The sequence below is a fragment of the Gavia stellata genome, chromosome 9 (genome assembly GCF_030936135.1).
Source record: "Gavia stellata isolate bGavSte3 chromosome 9, bGavSte3.hap2, whole genome shotgun sequence".
In the NCBI taxonomy this organism is placed as follows: Eukaryota; Metazoa; Chordata; class Aves; order Gaviiformes; family Gaviidae; genus Gavia; species Gavia stellata.
This window is the reverse complement of record NC_082602.1, coordinates 25,081,235-25,101,286: the sequence shown is the minus strand read 5'-3', so window position 1 is coordinate 25,101,286 and position 20,052 is coordinate 25,081,235. Positions and strand designations below refer to the sequence as shown.

General features: G+C 53.2%; 1 protein-coding gene across 1 annotated transcript in view; it reads right to left on the bottom strand.

Annotated features, from left to right (window-relative positions):
* The window catches only part of HPSE2 (heparanase 2 (inactive)), a 112,038-nt gene that overhangs the window by 13,095 nt on the left and 78,891 nt on the right, over positions 1 to 20,052 (bottom strand). Inside the window, exons 6-9 of the mRNA XM_059820955.1 lie at positions 14,363 to 14,410; positions 5,455 to 5,548; positions 2,638 to 2,744; positions 1,381 to 1,495 (exon numbers count right to left, since the gene is read on the bottom strand). Of these exons, the coding sequence (XP_059676938.1) occupies positions 1,381 to 1,495; positions 2,638 to 2,744; positions 5,455 to 5,548; positions 14,363 to 14,410 (364 nt within the window). The remainder of the gene's footprint in view (positions 1 to 1,380; positions 1,496 to 2,637; positions 2,745 to 5,454; positions 5,549 to 14,362; positions 14,411 to 20,052) is intronic.

The window sequence follows — 20,052 nt, the reverse complement described above, 5'->3', positions numbered from 1 at the left end:
TTTAAAGACCTCCATTTGTGTTTAACAGCCTGGGGTTTATTCCTCAAACTCCTTCCCTGGCTTTAATCCCACTCCTAACTGCATGCCTGCTCCAGCCGTTCTGGAGCTGCTGTCCCTGCTGTGCCGGGAGAGCTGTCCGGCACCTGTCCAGCCAGGAGCAACCTGGGGAGGCCCTGGGGAGTGGGGGGCATGTGGCTTGGCATGGGGAATTCTCTCTTCAGAAGATATCCATCAAGCGCTTGCCCCAGACTCAGATTCATCTCAAAGAAAGTTCAAAGCCCCCCAGGCTCCCCCCAGCCTGGGGCCCCAGAGCTGGCGGGTACGCTTGCCGGAGGGGTGTGTGCAGGAGCAGCCCAAGGTGCTCCAGGAGATAGCCGGAGCAGCACAGGCAGGGGACCACGCTCTCCCACTCACTGGTGGGCTCTCCGGAGCCACCTACCAGGCCATGCTGGGGGGCTTAGCACAGACCTCATGTTGCAGACACCTCCAGCTTCCTCCCCTGGCCCTTGGGGATGCTGTTGCAGGGATGCTGTTTTCACCAGCTGAGTAGGTGGAGCTGACTGAGACATGGCTCCCTCAGCCTCTGCCCCCCTGTAGCCACCCCCCGAGATACCAGCGCAGCGTCAAAAGCAGGTTCGCAGCAGCAGCATTGCGCACCTCTCTGACATGGATCCCCAGCCTGCTGGCAGTGTCTGCCAGGCCATGGACCCATAAATCCCTTTCAGGGGAGATGCAGAGCACCCAGCCACTCTGCACGGCTCTCCACTTACAAGGCAGGGTATTTACTAGCCCCCCCCAAAAAGATGAAAAGGAAACCTGCTACTTTTAACAGGGTTTTTCATACGGTTTCTTTATCAGCACCATGTGTGCTGGGAGTCCCCCCTTGCCCCAGGTGTTTTTGAAGAGTGAGGGATGCTGTGGGGCACTGGTGAGAACCGCTGCTCCCTGTGAAGCTGGGAATGCCCTTCGATCTGAAGTTGGGTACTGAGGCTCCAGCCTGGCTTCCGCCAGGCCAGCTCACCACTACCCATCTGGCTGCCCGCCCTGTGCCACGTGTGGTCCTGCCATGTACCTCCCTCTCTCCTACTCCGCAGTCTGTGCTGGCACCCTTCGGTGGCATCAGCCTCCCTCCCGTGCTACCGGCCCTGGGCACTAGATGAAGTTTCAGCTACACAGGTTAACATTCTCCCATCTGCCTCTAACACGTTGCGTTTGACATGAACTAACGTCTCCTATTAATACTGCAAGAAACAGATCTGGAAAAATTCATTTTCAAGCAGAGTTCGGGCAGGCCACAAGGAAAGAAACACCCCCACACCCCCCCCATCTAAATGAGTGGGGAGAAACCAGTGCCAGCGCGATGCCCCCGGGCAGACCTACCGGCAAGGGGTTGAAGTTCTGGTCCACCAGGTGGTTGTGGCCGTGGTCAAGGAAGGAGTGCCGCACCACCACGTCGATGCCCTGGCTGGCCAGCAAGCCCAGCGTGTTCAGCCACCTGGGGATGGAGGGAGGAAAGTCAGGCTGCTGCAGGGCGACCCCGGCCCTGGCAGCACAGCTGAGCTCTGGCGTACGGCATCACTCCCATGCGACTTGGCACCTGCTCCCGGTGCCTGAGCCGAAGCCTTCAGATGGTTTTGTGAGCTGGGTATTAACTGGCTCCCACCATCCCCACCCCGGCAAGCCTGTATGCTTCTCCCCCCGCCACAGACGCCTCTGCCCCAGCTGTGCTTGGCTTGCATGTCCCAACACCGCGTCCGAGCCCCTGCGTGCACCCCAGCATTGCAGCCCTGCGCCCAAAGCCTGGGGTGCTTCCCCAGCCTGCCAGCACCCTGCACCCGCCATCTCAGCAGGGGGGACCAGACCATTGCACGAGCCTGTATCCTCACACCCCCCAGGCAAAGTCTTCAGCCCTCGCAGCCTGCCACAGCCCTGACACCCCAGGCACATCCCCACGTCTGCCCCCAGAGCCCGGACAACCTTACTCCATCTTTTGTGATCACAGCCAGCTCTGAAGATCAGAACTGGGGCTTTGCAGCAGTACGCCCACAACACAGGGCTGTGCCAGTAGACAAGCCCCAGGAGCCAGGAATGGTTGTGGCTTCAAAGGAGAGAAAATGGTTTCCAGAGCAGAGTCCTGCTGAGTGCTTCCCTGGGCAGGTGCCCTGGGAGTGAATGCATGCAAGGACACATGGCTGCAGCCTGAACCAAAACTGCAAAGCAGGAGGACGCCCGGGCAACCCCGAGCTGAGCTGTAGAGTGAGGCAAGCCTGTCAGGATGCCAGCCCTGGGTCCTGGAGCTGGCATACCTGGATCTCACCTCCCTTTCCATGCCCATGCCCTGCGGGCACACCGTGGGTACCTGTGTGGGATCCCAAGCGGTTCCCTCCTCGCTCTGCTTCTCTGGGTATGCCAGAGGCTGGGTCACCTACAGGAAAGCAGAGCTGAGGAGAGGTAACAGGGATGCTACGGAGAAAATAACGGTGCCCAGGCTGCTGAGGAGTACCGGGGGGGGAGTACAGGTGGGGTCTCTGGGCACAGAGCTGGCTCTCTCCTGCCTGCAGCAGCTTTGCAGCACGCGAGCCCGCAGAGCCCATGGGGGTGGCAGTGCCCTGGTGCCAGCAAGCCGGCATAACTCACAGGAACCCGGCCGCATAGGAATCGGAGAGGTTGTTCATGCCTCCGGCCGAGGTTGCGCCAACGCCTTCCAGCCAGATCTTCTTCCCCGGCGTGTACGTGTTCACTACCTGCACGGGACACAAAAGCAATCAAAATGACTCATGAACCTGTGATTTAAAGCCAAGGCAGACATCTCCTCTGCTCTGCCCTGGGAAGGTTTATAGAGACCTTTGGTAATGGTGCTGCTGGGCAGTCATTGCCTGCCTGGCTGTGACATGGTCACTAGGTGTCTTCACTGTGGCTGGGTGCTGGGAGACTGTTCCTCACTCTCTCCTGACACTGCCACATGTCCGCTACCCGTCTTCTGGAGATGCTCCAAACACATCCTCCCAAATGTGCTCTCACGCTCCCAGACCTGGACCCTGCTCTTTCCCCGTGGTCTCCCCACATGCTCCATCCTGCAGGCTGCCCTGCCACGTCACCTCAGCTCTCCATATCCCCACACAAGGTGGCTGCCAGCCGCAGGGATCATCTGAGCCCTGATGGTTCTGCAGCATGGGAGCCCTGGCACACATACTGGAGCCACATGGAGGGATGGTGAGCACCGGAGAGGAAAGCAGTGGATGTCACCAGGCGTGGGCAGAGCCAGCCCCATGGCTGAGCAGGGGCTGCTTTGATGTCCAAGGGGTCCCTGGCACAGGCGGGACATGCAGGTTCAAGCATGCTGGCCCACCCGGCTCCAGCCGGCAGCGCAGACACCCATGAAATGCCAGGCAGAATGGGAGGGCTCAGATGACCGGAGCTGCCCTCTCCCAGCACAAGCAACCTCCGGCACCACGTAACGTCCCATCCTCTCTCCCGCAATCCCACTTCTCCAGGCCGGGTGATGAGCTCCTGTGACCAGATGTCTGCAAACACGGCGGCCCAAGGAGCGCTCCGCGCAGCCTGATGGATCCTGCCCCATTAGTGAGGAGCGCTGGAATGTGCTGGATGGACTGGGATCCCTCAAAGATGTTAAATACGCCAGCTCTGGGCTGCCTCCCACTCACAGCCTGTGAGAGTCGACATCCCTGACTGAAGCCCCAGAGGTGTTGGCATCCTGCCTGTAATTATCTAAGCCCGCCACCTTCCCCCGTCGGAGAGGAAGCAATAAAACAGGGAAGTGGACAAGCCCAGCTGCTCTAATCAGCCCCGGCAGGATGCACAGACTCAAAGCCAAGCTGGAGGCTATTAGCACCCAGCGCTGTGCTTTTGCTCAGCCACACTGGCATTCCCGGGAGCGCCCTTCCCTGGCCCTGCCCCGCACAGACCGAATCCTGCCCTGTGGGTGCGAGGGTTCCCCCAGCCCGCGCCAAGGGCACCTCCTCACTGCCGCTGGTCTGGGGATGGATGGGGTCCAGGGAGCCCCTAGGGCCGATGTCGTGTCCTGCCGGGGATGTCACCACCCAGCTGCCCACGGCTGGGACAGCAAATGCCTTCCCCAGCCATCCCGCTGTCCATGCCCCGCTCCCCGGAGCCCTTCACCCAGCCCACCCTGGGGGGGTCCCACTCCCTTCCCAGCAGGTTCCTGACCCACAGCAGAGGTGGGACACATGCCACCACTTTTGGTGGGGTTGCGTCCCCCCAGCAGGAGCAGGGCCGGCTGGTGCCTCTCACTTGTCCCCATGCTGATCCCGCCGGCCACCCTGCCATGCCTCCCCGCAGTGGGAGGATCATCCGCATGCATGGATGATTCCCAGCTTGCGCCGGAGGACTCGGCAAGCGGCTCCTCTCCTCCGGTTTTGCTGTGCCGACCCTCGCATCCCCTTTCCCGGGGCCTCTTTGAGTTGTTTACTCATCCTATGGTTTCTCCCTGCAGGAATTACAACAGTGAGACATTGTGGTGACTGGTATAGTATGAAAACCTAGACAAGACAGACGGACAGACATCTCTAGTCCCTAAAGCATTCCCCACTTACTAGGTGTTCCTTATTTGCTGTCGAACTGACAGCTGAGCGGGCCAGACACAGCCCTGGCCGCTCTATCAGCCAAAGTGGGGGGACCTGCAAAGTCCTTGTCCCCCACCCAGTCACCAGAGACGCAAGCCCGGTCCCACGGACCAGCAGGGAGAGGAGAGCTCGCTGCAGGCTGCGGTAGCCAGGCAGAGCCATGGGCTCTGACACAGCACGCCAGCAACAGCTGGGTTTTATAACACAGTCAAAACATGATCATCAGGGAAAAAAAAAGTTGTTCATAATGATCATGATTCTCCGCTAGTGAAAATTGCCCTGGAAATGCAACTGTCACAACTTTACAAGCAACATTTTTAGGCACTGTGAGCGAGTGGGGCAAGATATTGCAGCAGGAGACGACTCCTGAGCAGGCACGGCACTGGCTGTGCTTGGGATGGTTTGGTACCTCCTGGTTGCTCCCTCCTCTCCTCGTCCTCAGGAGCAAGTTTCAGGAATGGATGGATGGGAGACTGGAGAGAGTCTGCTGCTTTAGAAAGGCTTTACATGGCAGTGTCTGCCCCTGTCCCGTGCATCCAGCCCGTGTGCCGGCACACCTGCACAGCCCATGCCATGCTGCAGCCCGCGGCCGTTTCCCTCCCAACCCACCGCACATCCCACCCCGGGGCCAGGCACCATGCTGCCCAGACTTTCCTCCCATCCCCTGGGTGAGGGCTGGCTGCGTTTGGGCTGGGAACACAGCCGCCCCCAGCAGCCACCCTCCATCCCTCCCCACGCCGGCTCTCCTGGGAGCGTGTCAGTGCTGAGGCCAGAGCCCCAGCCACGAGCTGTGCCAAGGCCGGGCACCAACAGGCACAGTGCCCCTCGCAGACCCTTTGCACTCACGCACTTTCTGGATTTTCCTGATCTGGTCAGAGAGCGTGTCTAACAGGCGCGTTTTCAGGAAGTCAGTCACTTTGGCCACTCGGCCATCAATGTAGTAACTGGAAGGAAAATAAGAAGACAAGGATCAGACAGCTGGGAGTAGCTTTGCCCCAAACCACATTCTCCCGTCCCACTGCTGCCCCATGCCAAGAAAACTCCTTTGCTTCAGGGGAGTCCCTGCTTGCACCCTGCCCTGCCCTGGTCCTCCGGCCATGCCTGTGTCTGGTAGATGCTTTCAGTCTCCAAAATATGGTGTGAAGTGGATGCACCCTGAACACTGAGTATCCTGCACTGCAGAAACCATGGGAAGTTTTGCACTTGCTTAACTATTGCTGGTGAAACGCTGGGAGCAGAATGCAAAAGGTTGGGAGCAAAACACCAGCTGCAAAGGCTATGCAGCACCCTCTGTGCTGATCTCATGGAGACACCACGGAAAGAGACCCTCCAACACGATGCCTGTGATAGCAGCGCCTGGGCTCTACCATCAGGGAGCTCTTGGGAGATCTTGTGCTCACCTGGCTCATCTTGTCTGTACCCATCCCCTCTCTTAGGGACATGCTGTTTCCAAAAGGCAGATAAGGCAGTCAGCCCTGGGCCCAGTATCATTGCTACTGGAAAGATTGCACTTACGGGATGGCAAAATGGAAAATGCACATCTAACAGCAGAAACAAAGGGCCCCTTAGCCACAGGAGGACATTATGCAGACACCAGGGAGGAGAACGGTCCCAAGCAGCAAACACCCTCTGAGCCACACTAGAAATTGCTGCAGTAAACACTCAGGAGGGGACGGGAGAGGCTGCCCATGCTCCCAGCCGTGGGAATAACTGCATCATTCTGCCCGAGTCATGGGACACTCTCCATTCAATGGCCGGTCTGCAGGGGGGACTGTACAGAGCCTCTTCTGGTCTGAGAACCAGAATTGCTCCTGGACATTCTGCTGCAAGAATAGTCCTCCAGACTAAGCCCTGATGGTGTTTCTGAGCAAAGATTAGTGACCGTGGAGTGCACGGGCTGAGGACCTACAGCACCAGAGTGAGCCCTGCTCCCAGCACCCCTGCACCACCTGCACCTTCCTTGCTCACTCTCCCAGCAGAGTCCACAGCCAAATCCCCCACTTGAGAACTGCCATGTCCATTACCTGCAGGAGAAGTCCTGCTCTCACAGAAATCCCCTCTGCCCTGGGAATGCCAGGGAGCATTTCCCATACAGAGAGCTGATTCCTGCTCTCCATGTGCTCGCTTATATAAAACACAGCTATAGTGCTGCCAATCGTGATGTGAATCATCTGTCTCTAAGTGTGGGAGGAAGGCTCTGAAATGCCGCAATACTGTCTCCTGGCTCCAGGACATAAGGTGAAGCAGTCTGTCCTGGAGTGCAAATACCCTGTGGCTGGAGGTAATCCCAACCAGCTTCTCCTGAGGAAGTGTCTCGGGCTGGCACCTCTGCTCCCATGCAAGGAGCAGTGGCAGCGCTTGCACATCTCCCAGAGGCTCCTCCCAGCCATGCAGGGACACCAGGACGTCTGCTGCAGCATGCACTGGCATACCCCTGGGATGGCCGCTTGGCTGATAAATATGTTTTGCAAGAGAAAGTTTCTGAACCTTCTCCTCCCAAATCTGCAGCGTGCATCAGTCGCTCAACACAGCGAGCCCCGGAGCATGTCGGAGCCGTGCTAGGGTGATGGAGGTGCAAGGGAATTACAGCAGCTCTGGCTGGGGCTGCCAGGGCCCAGCCACTGCCTCCCATCCGTTGCTGGAGCCACATCCACCAGAGTTACACAGACCCTCCTCCCTCTGCATAGACTTCAGTGCAGCCATGGGTGCTGGGATGCATAACAGGCTGAAGACCTAGGGTCTGAAGAAAGGTGGATTCAGCTTTCCAGGGCTGATTTCTCCACAATATGCATCTCATCCACACCAGCAAGCAGCTGTAGCGGCCGTAGTGGCTGCTTCACTTGGGTGCTGGAATGCAGGAGCATCCCCAAAGGAAGCTGCCAGCTAACTCAGCCTCAGCCAGAGCACCCGGCACAGGCGCAACATGCATGAGCACTCAGAGAGGATTTTTGCATCTTACTGCTCCAAGTCACTACCCAGGTAACAGGGTAAACACGCTTGGAGCTGCACAGGGCTGCTGTGAAAGGGGAGAGACACCAGGACTAACTGGCCCAGAACAAAAATGCATTAAATGAGAAGAATGTCTTCTGCCAATCCTCCCCCAGACGCATAGTCCCTGCTGTGTCCCCAGTGAAGCATGGGATCATGCCCAGTTTCACTCCAACGTTGTGTAACCCAGGGAAGGAGGAAAGAGGCATTTCTGTATGTCTGTGTTGACTGGAAGGTGCTAAGGGCAGAGATTATCTCCAGGGGAGACTTGGGAAGTGTTCAAAATCATTCCAATCACTTATATGCTATCGAACCACTGGCTGCTGGGAGGAGAGCAGATCTGTAAGCAGCAGGCAGCAGTGGGGTTTACAGAGATTACTTTTTAAGACAAAATTACAAAGCAATGGACTCTGGGGATGGCAGATGTTTGGATTTTAGCACAGCACTTAAGAACTGAACAGAAATGTTTTTTTCAGACTGCTGTGGACTAAAAACCCCATCACCTGGGCCGAAAACTGACTGAAAGGCCATAAAAATAAGGTTGTATTAAATGGGAAAAGATGGAGTTAGAGAGACGTCAGTCTGTGTATGGCCCCTCCAACGCAGTGGGCTTTCTGCAGGGTTCAGCTTGTCTGTGCAAGCAGATGTAGTCCCAGAAAAAACCCTTGGAAAGCAAAGGCAGGCTTGCATCTCCTCACTGTCTCGTCCAAGCGCAAGGTGTGCTCTGACCTACAGCTCCGCTGCCAAGGGAGAGGAACATCTCTCCAGGAGCATCCCCAGAAGAGGCTCTGCCCTCCCAGGGACTGCATGGAGGAGGCAGCCAGGGAAGGTGCTGTTGTGCTGAGCACAGCCGAGACCCTGCAGGGAAGAGAAATGCCCCAGGACAGTGCCACGGTCACATTTTTTTGACACCTTCATTAACAACCCAGAAAATGGGGACTGGAGGAGGGATGAAAGGCAAAAATAAACCTGCTTCAGTATCAGGAAATCTTGTTGGTAGCATGTCTGCTGGGGGACTGAGGAGGGGAGCACCTTGGCTTTGGGTATTTAAACAGAACATGAAGACAATTACAAGATTCTGTAAGACGGGCAAGGATCTCTTGCACATCTGCCTGGGAAGTTCTCGTACACCAAAAGGTACTTTCAACCTCCCCAAACTGGGACAGAGGGAAAACGGCACCAGTTGCACAGGTTTGCGAGGAAGGGAGAGGCACTGAGGTCTTCACTGGTACCAGGCTCCTCAGGAACAGCTGAGCCATTTCTTGCTGTAGACTTTGTCATTGAGATGCGGGCACTTCCTTTTGAGAACTTTAACTGTCAGTAAGGCAGCATAGAAATCCACAAAATGCAAACAACTGACAGGCCTTTAAAGCAGTAGAAGCGCTCGTTAGGCGTGGATTATTCCCAGGAGCAAAGGCTGCAGCTTTGCTGATATTTACAATGACTCAGTGCACTTGACTTTAGAAAAAAACAAACCCCGAACAGTCGCAAGTCTCCAACCTCCCAAAAAGCCAGCAGCAGCTGCAGAGAGCTCCAGCGCTGACAAGTACCTCCCCAGGCAGCAGCACGGTGCACAGACAGCCGGGCTGAGCCAGTCCCGAGGGCCACAGGATCCACATCCTCCTCTCCCTATGCCAGCGAGGTCTGAGTGCCAAAGGAGACGAATGGCCCAGCATGGGCACGGGTTTCTGGCAGCCACGGCTCTGCAGAGGCAGAGGACATGTAGTTCATGGACAAGCTATTCAACTCTAACACAGGCTGGCAGATCTTCCAGTGGGCTCCGAGTATGATGCAGCACCAGATTTGGCCCTGAAGCCCAGGAGATTTCAGCGTGCCTACCATGGGTGCAGACTATGCTGTTTCTCATAATACAGGAGAGAACAGATACAGGCACTTGCATGCAGAGCTGACTCATCGTGTCCCCCAGTTTGATATCACTGTCTCTGTAGACAGACAATCTACAGGAACTTGAGAAGAGCCAGCCAAGGAAAAGAGGGATCTAGCAACTAAATCCTAGATGAGACATACATCTCAGAGGAAAGGCCATGTACAGCCACTTTGGGTGCCCTATTATACTATACAAAGCTGAGGCCAGTTCTCCCCTTTCTGTTTATATTACCCCATTTCTAAAAATCCCATTTGAATATGCCCTAGAAACCCGGGATGTGATCAGTGCACTTTGCAGAGGGAGGTCTGACCGTATCACTCAGGAGGTGAACAAACCAGAGCATGGTGCAGGGGGAGGACTCTGCCAAGGGCTGGGCAGGGACTTGTGCCAGCGCGAGGAAATGCACCACCCCAATTCCTGGCCCCCATCCCTGGCTGGAACTGCAGCATGAGACTCGAGACACAAAGACAAGAGCTGGGAACAGTACACCAAAAAAGCTGCTGCTAAAGGGTGTACAGAGGCAGGGCTGAGCACAGCTGCCAGGCAGAAATGCCCTTGTTCTTGGGCAAGCTGCAAGGCCAGGGCACACACGGCCCTCCCAGAGAAGGGCAGTGCCAGGCACCTGGGCACTTGGGCGAGCCTCGGGTCTCTATCCTGTCACCTCCAGGACTTGTGCTGCTTTTAAAATGGTTTTCTGGAAAGATCCACAATCTGCTGCGTAGGACCATGAGCATCATCCCGTATTTAATGAAGGCAGTGCACTGGCTCCTGGGCAGCTGGTTTCATTTACCTCCCCTTTCATTTTAAAGAGAAACCTTTGCCCCTATTATCTGACCTCTTCTTCTGTTGCAGTTAATTACATTAAAGTCCACTTCCCAAAGCTCAGGAATTTCCGGATCTACTTTGCTGCCTGCTACTACGGGGAGAGTCTGCTAGGGATTAGGGCACCCGCCTGCCGGGGACGCCAAGTGGGGCAGATCCCCGCCGTCAGCATGACACCCCGCGGCCACCGCAGCTGTGAAACCGAGACACCTCTGCCTACAGAGGCGGCCCCGATTCCTGAGCATCTTCCCGAGGAGAGGGCAGAGCCGACATCTGCAGCACCAGACACAGGCAGCCCCACTGCTCCCCCCGGAGAGGAGAGGTGGGATGCGACCTGCTCCCCCCAGGTAAAGAAAGACCTGCGGGCACAGGGGAGAGGCGCTGCCCACCTCCAGTCAACTAATAAATGCACCAATAAAGACGAATGACCAGGGGCTGCCTCTGTCCATAAAGGCACAACTCATGCCCATGACTTTCTCTGCCTGGAGACGAGATGCCTCTGTCTGTCCCACCAGTGGGAGCCATCTCTGGCCCATGCCACCTCCCCAGGCATGCCCTGGCATCACCTGGGACCGGTGCTGGTGGCCAGGGCCACAGTGCTGCCAGGAACTGTGGCCTCCATCAGGCAGTGCAGAAGATGGCAAGCCAGTGAGCAAAGCCATCTCCTGGCCAGGTTTATTTACAGGTGGAGATGCGCCAGTGATTCCTTCATGCAACCTCTTCCTCCAGGCACAACTTCAGAAGATACTGCGCTCTGAGCACTCACAGCAGGCTCATGCAAGCCCAGGTATATACCCTTGGTATATACATTGGGGTGTGTGTATGCACACACTGAGCAACTCTGCCCCAGCACCTTTGGGAAATCTGGCTCCTGCAGCTAGTGCCTCATGAGCAACTCTGCCTGCACGCTCGATATGTGTAAGCCAGAAGAGATGTCACCCAAACGAAGCCCAGCAAAAGCACTTTAAGCAGCATCCCCCACATGCCTGTGTGCCTGGCATCTCTGGTTTGCCACACAGGGAGGGTGACTTTCCATCTTGGAAGATAACGTGTCATTCTGCAAGGAGCCAAAAGGATAGATGTCCACTGGCTTTGAAGATGCAAACATTTACTTTCCCTGTAATCAATAGGGATTTGTGCTTCAGAGGCAGCATTGCATAAGGATTTGCCCATTAAATATGCAAAACTTGGCATTTTGCACAACACTTTGGGGGGAAACCCAGCCATACGGACTGAGAGAGCATGCCTGAGGATGGGACCAGGCACGGCTGCAGGTTTAAGTGGGCAATGAATCTTCCCCATGCGCGAGGACGCCAGGGCCGAGCAAAGAGATGGCTGTGGGGAGGTTTCTGAGCAGTGGAAACCCACATCCAAAGACTGAGGGGGTCCGCAATAAACCAAGCATTTACTCATAACCAAACATAACAAACAAAGTAAATTATCAGGGAAATGCCAAAACTCTCGGAGCCACTGTCAGTCCCACCTGCCACACCCTCCTTTAGTGGAAATTCCCTGAGTGTTTTGAAGCCATTCACACATCCCTCTCCAGCAACACATTACTTCTGAAGAGGGAGGCACACATGCTGAGTTACATATGTAAGTGAAACCATACTCAGAAAGGCTGGCGAGGCTGCTTATTTCCACCCAGTGTCACTTTTCTGTCAGCTATTTTTCAGATATATTCTGTTTTCACACAAAGAATAGGGATCCCTGCAACGTATTCCCTTCTCAATTCCCTTTCTGGATCGAGCATAGCCTTTTCAAAGGAATAACAGATTTGACAAATTTATAACCAATATCCCGGGAGAATGTTAGGGTTTGGAACAGAAATGTTCATACTTGAAGTTAGACAGCAGTTTAGTTTCCTGCTAATAATTTTCTTCTTGGATACAAAGGAACTTGTTTTGTTTTGTTTTGCTGTTTGGAGCAGAGGGATGAGACACTGTTTTGACATTTATTCATAAACAGTACAGAAGCCCAGCTCGGAGCTGTGGCCATTGCCAGTCCTCGCAAATGCATACGGGTGCAATCTCCAGAGCTGCAAACCCGGGCTGGGGGAGAAGTGTCTCCTGTGCTGCAGTGGAAATAGGTCAGCAAGCAGCGTCTCAGCTCTGCTGACCCTCTCAGGGAGCTGCACCAGCCCTCTCGCCCGCAGGCTGCAGCTTCAGCACGGCTGCTCAGCACCAGAGCTGCCGAGCACTTTGCACTGATCCCGTAAGAAGAGGTTTCAAAGCAGCATGCGGGCAGATTCCCTGCACACCAGGATGAAACTCCGCATCTGAAGCCTGGAAGTTTGTTCCTTCAACTCCTCCAAGCGCTTGGCCCAGTGATCAAGCCCCACTGCAGAAAGTGAATTCCTGGACTAAGTAAATGTGATCAGCACATCGTGTAATCATGAAAAGCAAACTCCCAGCTGAAACATAGATCATCATTGCACAGCGTGAGCCTGTAAGCAACACAAATCCCGCTCCAAATGCTCTGCTACCCCACTGCCCCCATTGCACCAAGGTGCTGCTGCCTGGCAGCGAAGCCCCAGGAGCCAAACACCCAAGCAAGCAACACTGCGGCACAGCGAGGCAAGCTAAGTTCCCTGAGGAACAGGACTTGCTGGATGCTGACGCTATAAACCACTCTGAGATGCCAACAGTCGCTTCTGCAGGAGGCTCCAAGGTTAACACACCGACACAGAGACCCTGGGAACACTTGCAAGAAAACCTCATGTCTTAAAACCCACCAAGCTCTTTTTAAGAGCAGGTCTCCAGGTGGGCTTTACAAGAGATGGGCTTTACAAACCACGCTGCTACACTTTGGCAAAGAAACCTGAGCCCCCCACAAAGGGTTGCGGCAGAGGACCAGTTTGGGGAACAAGCCCTGTGGTATGCACACATGAGCCCACCTGGACCTGAGACCTTGGCTCCCATGCTCAAGGCGAGTGCCCCATGTGGGAAGTTTTACCCAGCATCAGGGCAAATCCACTTTTTCTGGGAACAGGGCGGTCTCACCATGGTTTTTGCTCCAGTGAATGCCTGTCTCCGAAATATGTCCTTTCTGTGGCAGGAGAGAGTCCTGTCTGCCCCACAAACCCTTTTTCTATCAATTCTGGCTGTCGCTGCTATGCTTGCACACTGCCTCACCTTTGCACCGGCATTTGCACTCCCACTGCAGAGGGTCACAGCCTGCTGGGGAGCCTACCCCCGGCCACAGTGTGCAAACTGGGGCAGTTGGAAGTAAGAGGAGGAAAAAGACGTTTATGGATTTTCCCCCAAATAAGAAAAACTTCCCCTCCACTTGGTGCTTGTCACACTCAGTGCTATAGCTCAGAGCTTGCTTTGCCTCTTCTGAACTGCAGCACATGTTCATGTGTAGGAACCAAGGGAAAATCAGGTATCAGCATCTCTCTGGCAGCCCCACTTGGGCCTGGATCTTGGATGTTCACCTCCTTTCCATTGACACCTGCTTCTGGGGCCCCATCTGCAGTGCGGGACAGCGGCATGTCTACAGGCATCCGAGACCCTTACAAAACGGAGCAGGGAATGGGGCATTACGCATTTACCATTGGACTGAGCTGCCTCTCCCTCCTCTGGGCCACACCAGCTTAGCTTCAGGCCAGTGGTTGCAGGGAGACAGTGGTCGGGGTGAAAAGAAAAGGGCTTTCAGATAGTCCCATACATCCGTCACACGTGGCTTTTGCTTCCCTGTCGTCCCCACCCCGGCCACCACCGGAGCTGCCTGTCCGCCCAGCTGCCTCCGGGGACCCAGCAGTCCAGCACAGGCTTTGTTTCCAGCAATCAGGCAGGCCAGGCATGCAGACAGTGGTATTTTCAGCCTCTGTCTCAGCTGCAGTGGTAAAGGTTAATACATCCCCTCCTGTATTTGTTTGAGAGGCTCCAGAGGGAGGGACAGAGCCTCTTTCACCTATTTAAATGCAGCAGGAGGACAGAGGAGGAGGCTGTCACACGTCTGCCCCCTTTCACAGCCAGACAGCACATCAGCTCTGCTCCCAGCCTCCTCTGATCACTGCAATTAGTGTTGGGAAGAAGAAGAAATGGTGAATACCTACTGTTGCCAGGTAACAGCATCCACCGTGCTGCCAGCCACTTTCATGAACCTATAGGAAACAGAGGAAGAAACCATATAAGCCCAGTGTTGTCACAGGGGAAGTCCTAAAACAACCGATGCCCATCACAGGATACCAAAGGCAGTCACCGCACTCACAGACCCTTTCTAATGAAACCTTTGCATCCCATTTAAGGAAAGAATAAATTATACTTAATACAAATGCTTGTAGCAAGCACAGCTGAGAATAACGGAGTGAAACCCAACTGGCAGAAGAGCTCTGAGCATCATTTTGGGGCAGGTAGGGAGAGCTTTTAGAGCGCAACAGCATTTCAGGAACAAGATCTTGGGGTATGTACTTAGTTCTACGACTGCAACAACCGTCAATGGCGATTAAAGAAAAACTTTTGAATGCCCATCTTAAAAGGAGACACTTCTCCACCCAACACGTATTTAAGCTGAGGAACTCCTTCCCTGGACTGAAGCAAAGACTGGAAAAATGGAAGAAAATGGAAGAAAAAACCAGCAAAGCTATTAGATGCAAAGATGCCACCTCTAGCTCAGGAAGCCCCTGAGCATTGCAGGATGGCAGGAAAGGCTGGACAAGTACTGCTACATGCTTCCCTTTTTTTGATGCTCTTTCTTGGGCATTGGCTGTTAGCAAACTGATGGGATTCCGACCTGCACTTTCAGTCTGTCCCGTTCCTATTACTAACCACAGCACTTCCATGCACAAGGTTACAGTGATGAGTTATCTGTATGCATTAGTCTCCTGACAGCTTATGACCCAACTATCTTAAAGACAATACACCTCCTCCAGACAGCTCCTATTTGAGTCAGACTTGAGGCTACACAGGCGTATCTGCTTATGCTGCTGATGCCAAAACCAAAGGAATTCCTAATCTTGGGGACTGCATGAGACCACCGCAGCAGCAGCCTCTGGCACAGGCTTGCTGCCATCCAAGACAGTCTCTCCCCGGCTCCCTGGTCCAGCAATCCAAACTGCACCTTGGAAAACTGCGTCTCCCAGAGGAAGCCCAAGCAGTTACTCTATTCTTATGCTTAGGAGCAGAGATATGAAAACACACAAAGGCACGCACCAACTGGACAGGCACGCTTTTCTGTTCAGTAGCGTAACATGCGCTGCATAACTGATGCATTTTGGAAGTGATAATGTCTGCACATGACAGGAGACATTGGCTTGAGCAAGTGAACGTGATGAGAAAGAAACAAATGCTGTATTGTCTCGGGCTATTGTTTGATGCACAGGGATCCCGGAACACAACAGGAATCACACAGCTGTCCTGACTCCACCGGGACAGAGGGATGAGTGGAGCCGGGTCTTGCAACCGCAACTCCCCCCAGGACAGCCCCATGACCGAGGGTGGGGAAGGAAAGGGAAGGTTTGTGAGGAGAGATGAGACCTTTTATCAGACCAGTTGTCATGGCAGGGAAGAACAGCAAGCTTTCTGGCACACGAGCCTCTAATCAGGTCTGAAACATGAGCAGCAAACTTTAGGCTAAATATAGCTCGGAAACAATCATTCTGACTTTAAATTAATGATGATGGTCAATTATAGACTGGGACAAAAGGGCAGCTGGACCCTGTGAAGCATAAGAAGACACTGGCAAAGGCAGCGGTAATAAATCCCTGTGGACAGAGAGGGAAGAGATACAATTAGAAATGGAAAAACAATAACATGCTGTATAACCCCGTAACACTGATGCATCCCTGATTCTGCTGTTTAGCAGTGCTGTGAGCTTCAGTTCCCAGGCTTGCCTTTCAGAAATGCTTCTACAGCTCTCCTGAGGGTTAGGCCAGTGCCAGGGTGGTGGTTTGGGGATGGTTCCTCTCCAGCTAAGCAAGGTGAGGAGATCAGCTGGACCAGCCATGGTGCAGCCAGAGGGAGAGGTGCGAGCTCCCCACAACTCACACAGGTCATCTGGGGAAAAAGGAATTTTGCAAATATTGCTATGGAGAGGCTGCTGTTATACAAACCTAAGTATGCAGCAATATGCCAAAGGGATCAAAAAACCTGCCTCCCAGGTTTTAAATGCTCAGTACAGGAAATGCTGCCTAGAGTGTAAAGCATGAAGCATAAAAGAATGAACTAATGAACTCCTAACTGAAATTATGAACACAATCTATACTTGGTTTGAAGATCGATATATTGCAATTGGGTTTGAAGATTAGCCTTCAAGCTTGCTTTCTAACCTCAAATGCTTTATGTTCTGGCTGCACAATAAACCATCCTGGACTTCACTAAATCACCTCTTTAGGCTTAGCTTGGCACTCTCCACTTGCAGTCCAAAACCATGAGCAGACTGAGCTTGGAGGAAGAAGTTCTCTGGTTTTCCTCGCCACTTCCACAGTGCCTACAGCCCTGCTGCAAACACACCTGCTACAGCGGACTTTGAGCAGGGACTGAAAAGCAAAGCAAACACCTGGTATAACCTCCAGCATCCCTGGAGCAGCAGAAGCAGGACGTCCGTCTGTCCCATCTCCCATGTCTCTAGGAAGCTAATTGACCTGTTGTTAAAAAGCTCCTGAAAAAATTTTGTTCTAGGACACAGGCATCACTCAGGCAGCACAGTGCAGACCAAAAGCAGGACAGAAAAGGCCCTGGCTTGCTTAGTGGTCCTCTTCTGTCTCCATAAGAGCAAAATAAATTGGTTAGTTCTGGTCATTTTCAAATTTTACCATAAAAGATGTGTATCTAGCTTCAAGTCCTGCCTTAATGGTGGAGTTGTGCCTGGAGCACCCCAGATGACTTGGGCAACGGTCTCTATCCTCCAAAGGGAACCTAGAGCAGCTCAACAGCCAACAAGTGGTACTGCACGAAGAAGAGATAAAAGCCCAGGGCAGGTGGAGATGCAGTGATGCACAGGTATCCAAATATCCTGGGCGTAGGAATACAGATGTTACTAATCCCTTTATTCCTGTAGCACCTGTGCTGCCTAAACCACAGATTTTGAGGCCAGTGAAGATCCATATGGTCCAAGTGACCAGCGCTGGCACGTTTTTATCTGGGATTTCCTGGACTGCGCGATGTCCATGTGTGCAGCGCGGCGCAGGCAGAGCAAACCAGACGCTTCCGGGAGGGCTCAGATCCCTGCACATGTGCTGCACAGATGGGCTGGGCTGGCGCAGTAAATCTGCCATTTTCCTACACATTGGCTTTTCTCTGTGAGCACCAATCAACCGCGCAGCGCATGTGCAGTAAATCCCCCCCCAGGAGCGGTGGGACATGCTGAGCCCATGCTGTGCAGGCAATGTGGGCAACTACCATAGCAATGCCCTGTGATTCAGATGAGTGGCAGCCCCAGGGTGTGCCTGTGTGGTATCCCTGGCTGGACTTCCACATGTCAAAAACCTGCGCAAATATAAAAGTCTTCAAAATCTGCTGGGGCAGCATCTCTAGGTGGGAAAACAGAACATATCAGAGGCTCGTGGAGGAACAGGAGCCTTGCGCAGGGAGTTTGTGATACTGAGGATTAGACAAAGTCACTGAGCTCGGATATGCCCACCTCCTTACACTTGCAGCTGCCCATGTGCCAGCACCCCATGCTGGCAGTGCTACTTGTGGGGCCCGTGTTGAGCTAGAACTGAGGCTCAAGCTTGTTTTTAAATAAGCACTGAGAAAAATGTAATTTAGCATTCATCAGTCACCCAAACAGTTCACAGCTCTGTCCCAGGAATGGTAATACTGGCATAACATGGGACAGCACCTCACAGGTCAGGAATGTGCTGTGGGAGAGTGAGGCAGGAGGGCTGCAACACCATGAGATGGTATTGACACCACAACTCTATATCGTGAAACCATGGCTCAAATCTGACCTTCCCCAGAGCATCTCCCATAGCCGCATCCCCCAGGACCGCAACTTTCACCTGAGTGTGGGCACGTCTCTGAAATAGATCTCCTGTCCTGATTCAATACTTGCCAGTCATGGAGCACCTACTGCAACCTTAAGCAAATTGCTCCCGTGGTTAATTAGCCTCCAAGTATGTTATTTCTCATCTGAATGTGTCTGGCTTCAGCTTCCAGCCACTGGAACTTGCTAGGCTTATTCCTGATACCCTAAAGAGCCATCTGCATTTGGAAATCTCTTTCCCATGCAGGTAATTGTAGATTGTCATCCTTTAAATAATAAAAAAAGTTATCCTGTCACAAAGAATGCAGTTGCACAAGGAGATAAGTTACTGTTGCACAGGCTCCTGGGTGGTTTAGCATAATCGTCTGACTCCTGGGTGCTGGACTTCACAAACGAGGGTTATTTCATCTGTTACTCCCTGGAGTACTACAAAAGCAAACAGACCCCACCAAAGCCCCAAATGTAGGGGCAACACTGGCCTGCCTGTGGTGCCATGGTGGATCCGTGGAGCTGGGTGGCAGATCTCTGCTCTTTGAGCCAACAGTGATGGGTAGAAATAGCTTTACCTTGTGTCTGAATTAGTTGGTGAGGGGGACTAAGGCACAGGCTGCACCTCTAACTTCTTCAGGTTTCAGTAGCACAATCAATACCTGCAGCAGCAGAGACAAGTACTAGACCCAACTCATGCCACCTGCTGCAAAGACTTTGACCTGCAGTGCCAGATTTCAGACAGGGATTTCACCCTGGAGAGCAGAGCCTGGTGGGGACTATGTATAAATCTGCTGCTATATTGTATTTTCTCTCTGCTCAGCATCGCCTTTCTTTAACCAACCTGATCTACGGTAGGGCTGCACAAGCCTTCTAGCAAAGAGGGCTTTATGTCCCAGACTGCCCCACCCAGCCTTGGCAATCAGCACTCCAGGGACTCTGGAGGTTGCATTTGGACCATGATGTTGCATTACCACTGATGCTTTTTCCCACCATTGATTTGTTCAGTCCCTTTCTGAACACACACCTCTGGCCTCCACAATACCTTGTGACAATGACTTCTACAATGCCATTGCAAACCATGTGAGAAAGCTTCCTCCTTCTTTCCAAAGCTCCCTTCCAAACTACTTTCTGCACTGTGGAAAAAACACCCCATTCACAGGCTTATGGGCCTCAATAACATTCCCTCTGATCTGACTGTCTTCTGAGCTGAAGAGGCATAGCCTATTTAATCTCTCCTCACGTGAAGACAACATATACCTCTGCACATCCTTGGCTCCTCTCCCTGTAACCCTCTTGGTTCTATTACATCTTTTCTGAGATGAAATGACTAAGATTGTAGATAGCAATCAGGATGAAGGTACACTGTGTACTTATATAGTGGCATAACCCCATCTATGTCTTTTCTTACCCATTCTGTTCTTCCTATACAGGTGACTGTGATTTTGGAATTCCAGACATCCAGATCAAGTTTCAGCAACAACAACTATCTTAACCCTTTCCTCCTGAAAGAGCAATAGCTAAATCCTTTGCTTATATCTGAGGTCCTTGACCCTGCTATATAACCAACCACAAAATGCCTCATCACATCCTTCACACCTCATTTCAATGTATTTATGAATGGATTCACTCATAAGCTCAGTGCTACCAGAGTTTGAGTTCATGCTGCAGTGACCTCCTCCACCCTTTGTATCATTAGTTTAACGTTGCTCGGCTTGTGGCTTGATTTTTTGCACAAAATTCTTGTTCTGAACCTATTCAGTGTGCTGGTACAGCCTGTGCCACCAGCCTTGCAGCAGCTTGCATAAGGGTGAAGCTTCTGGCTCTGCTGAC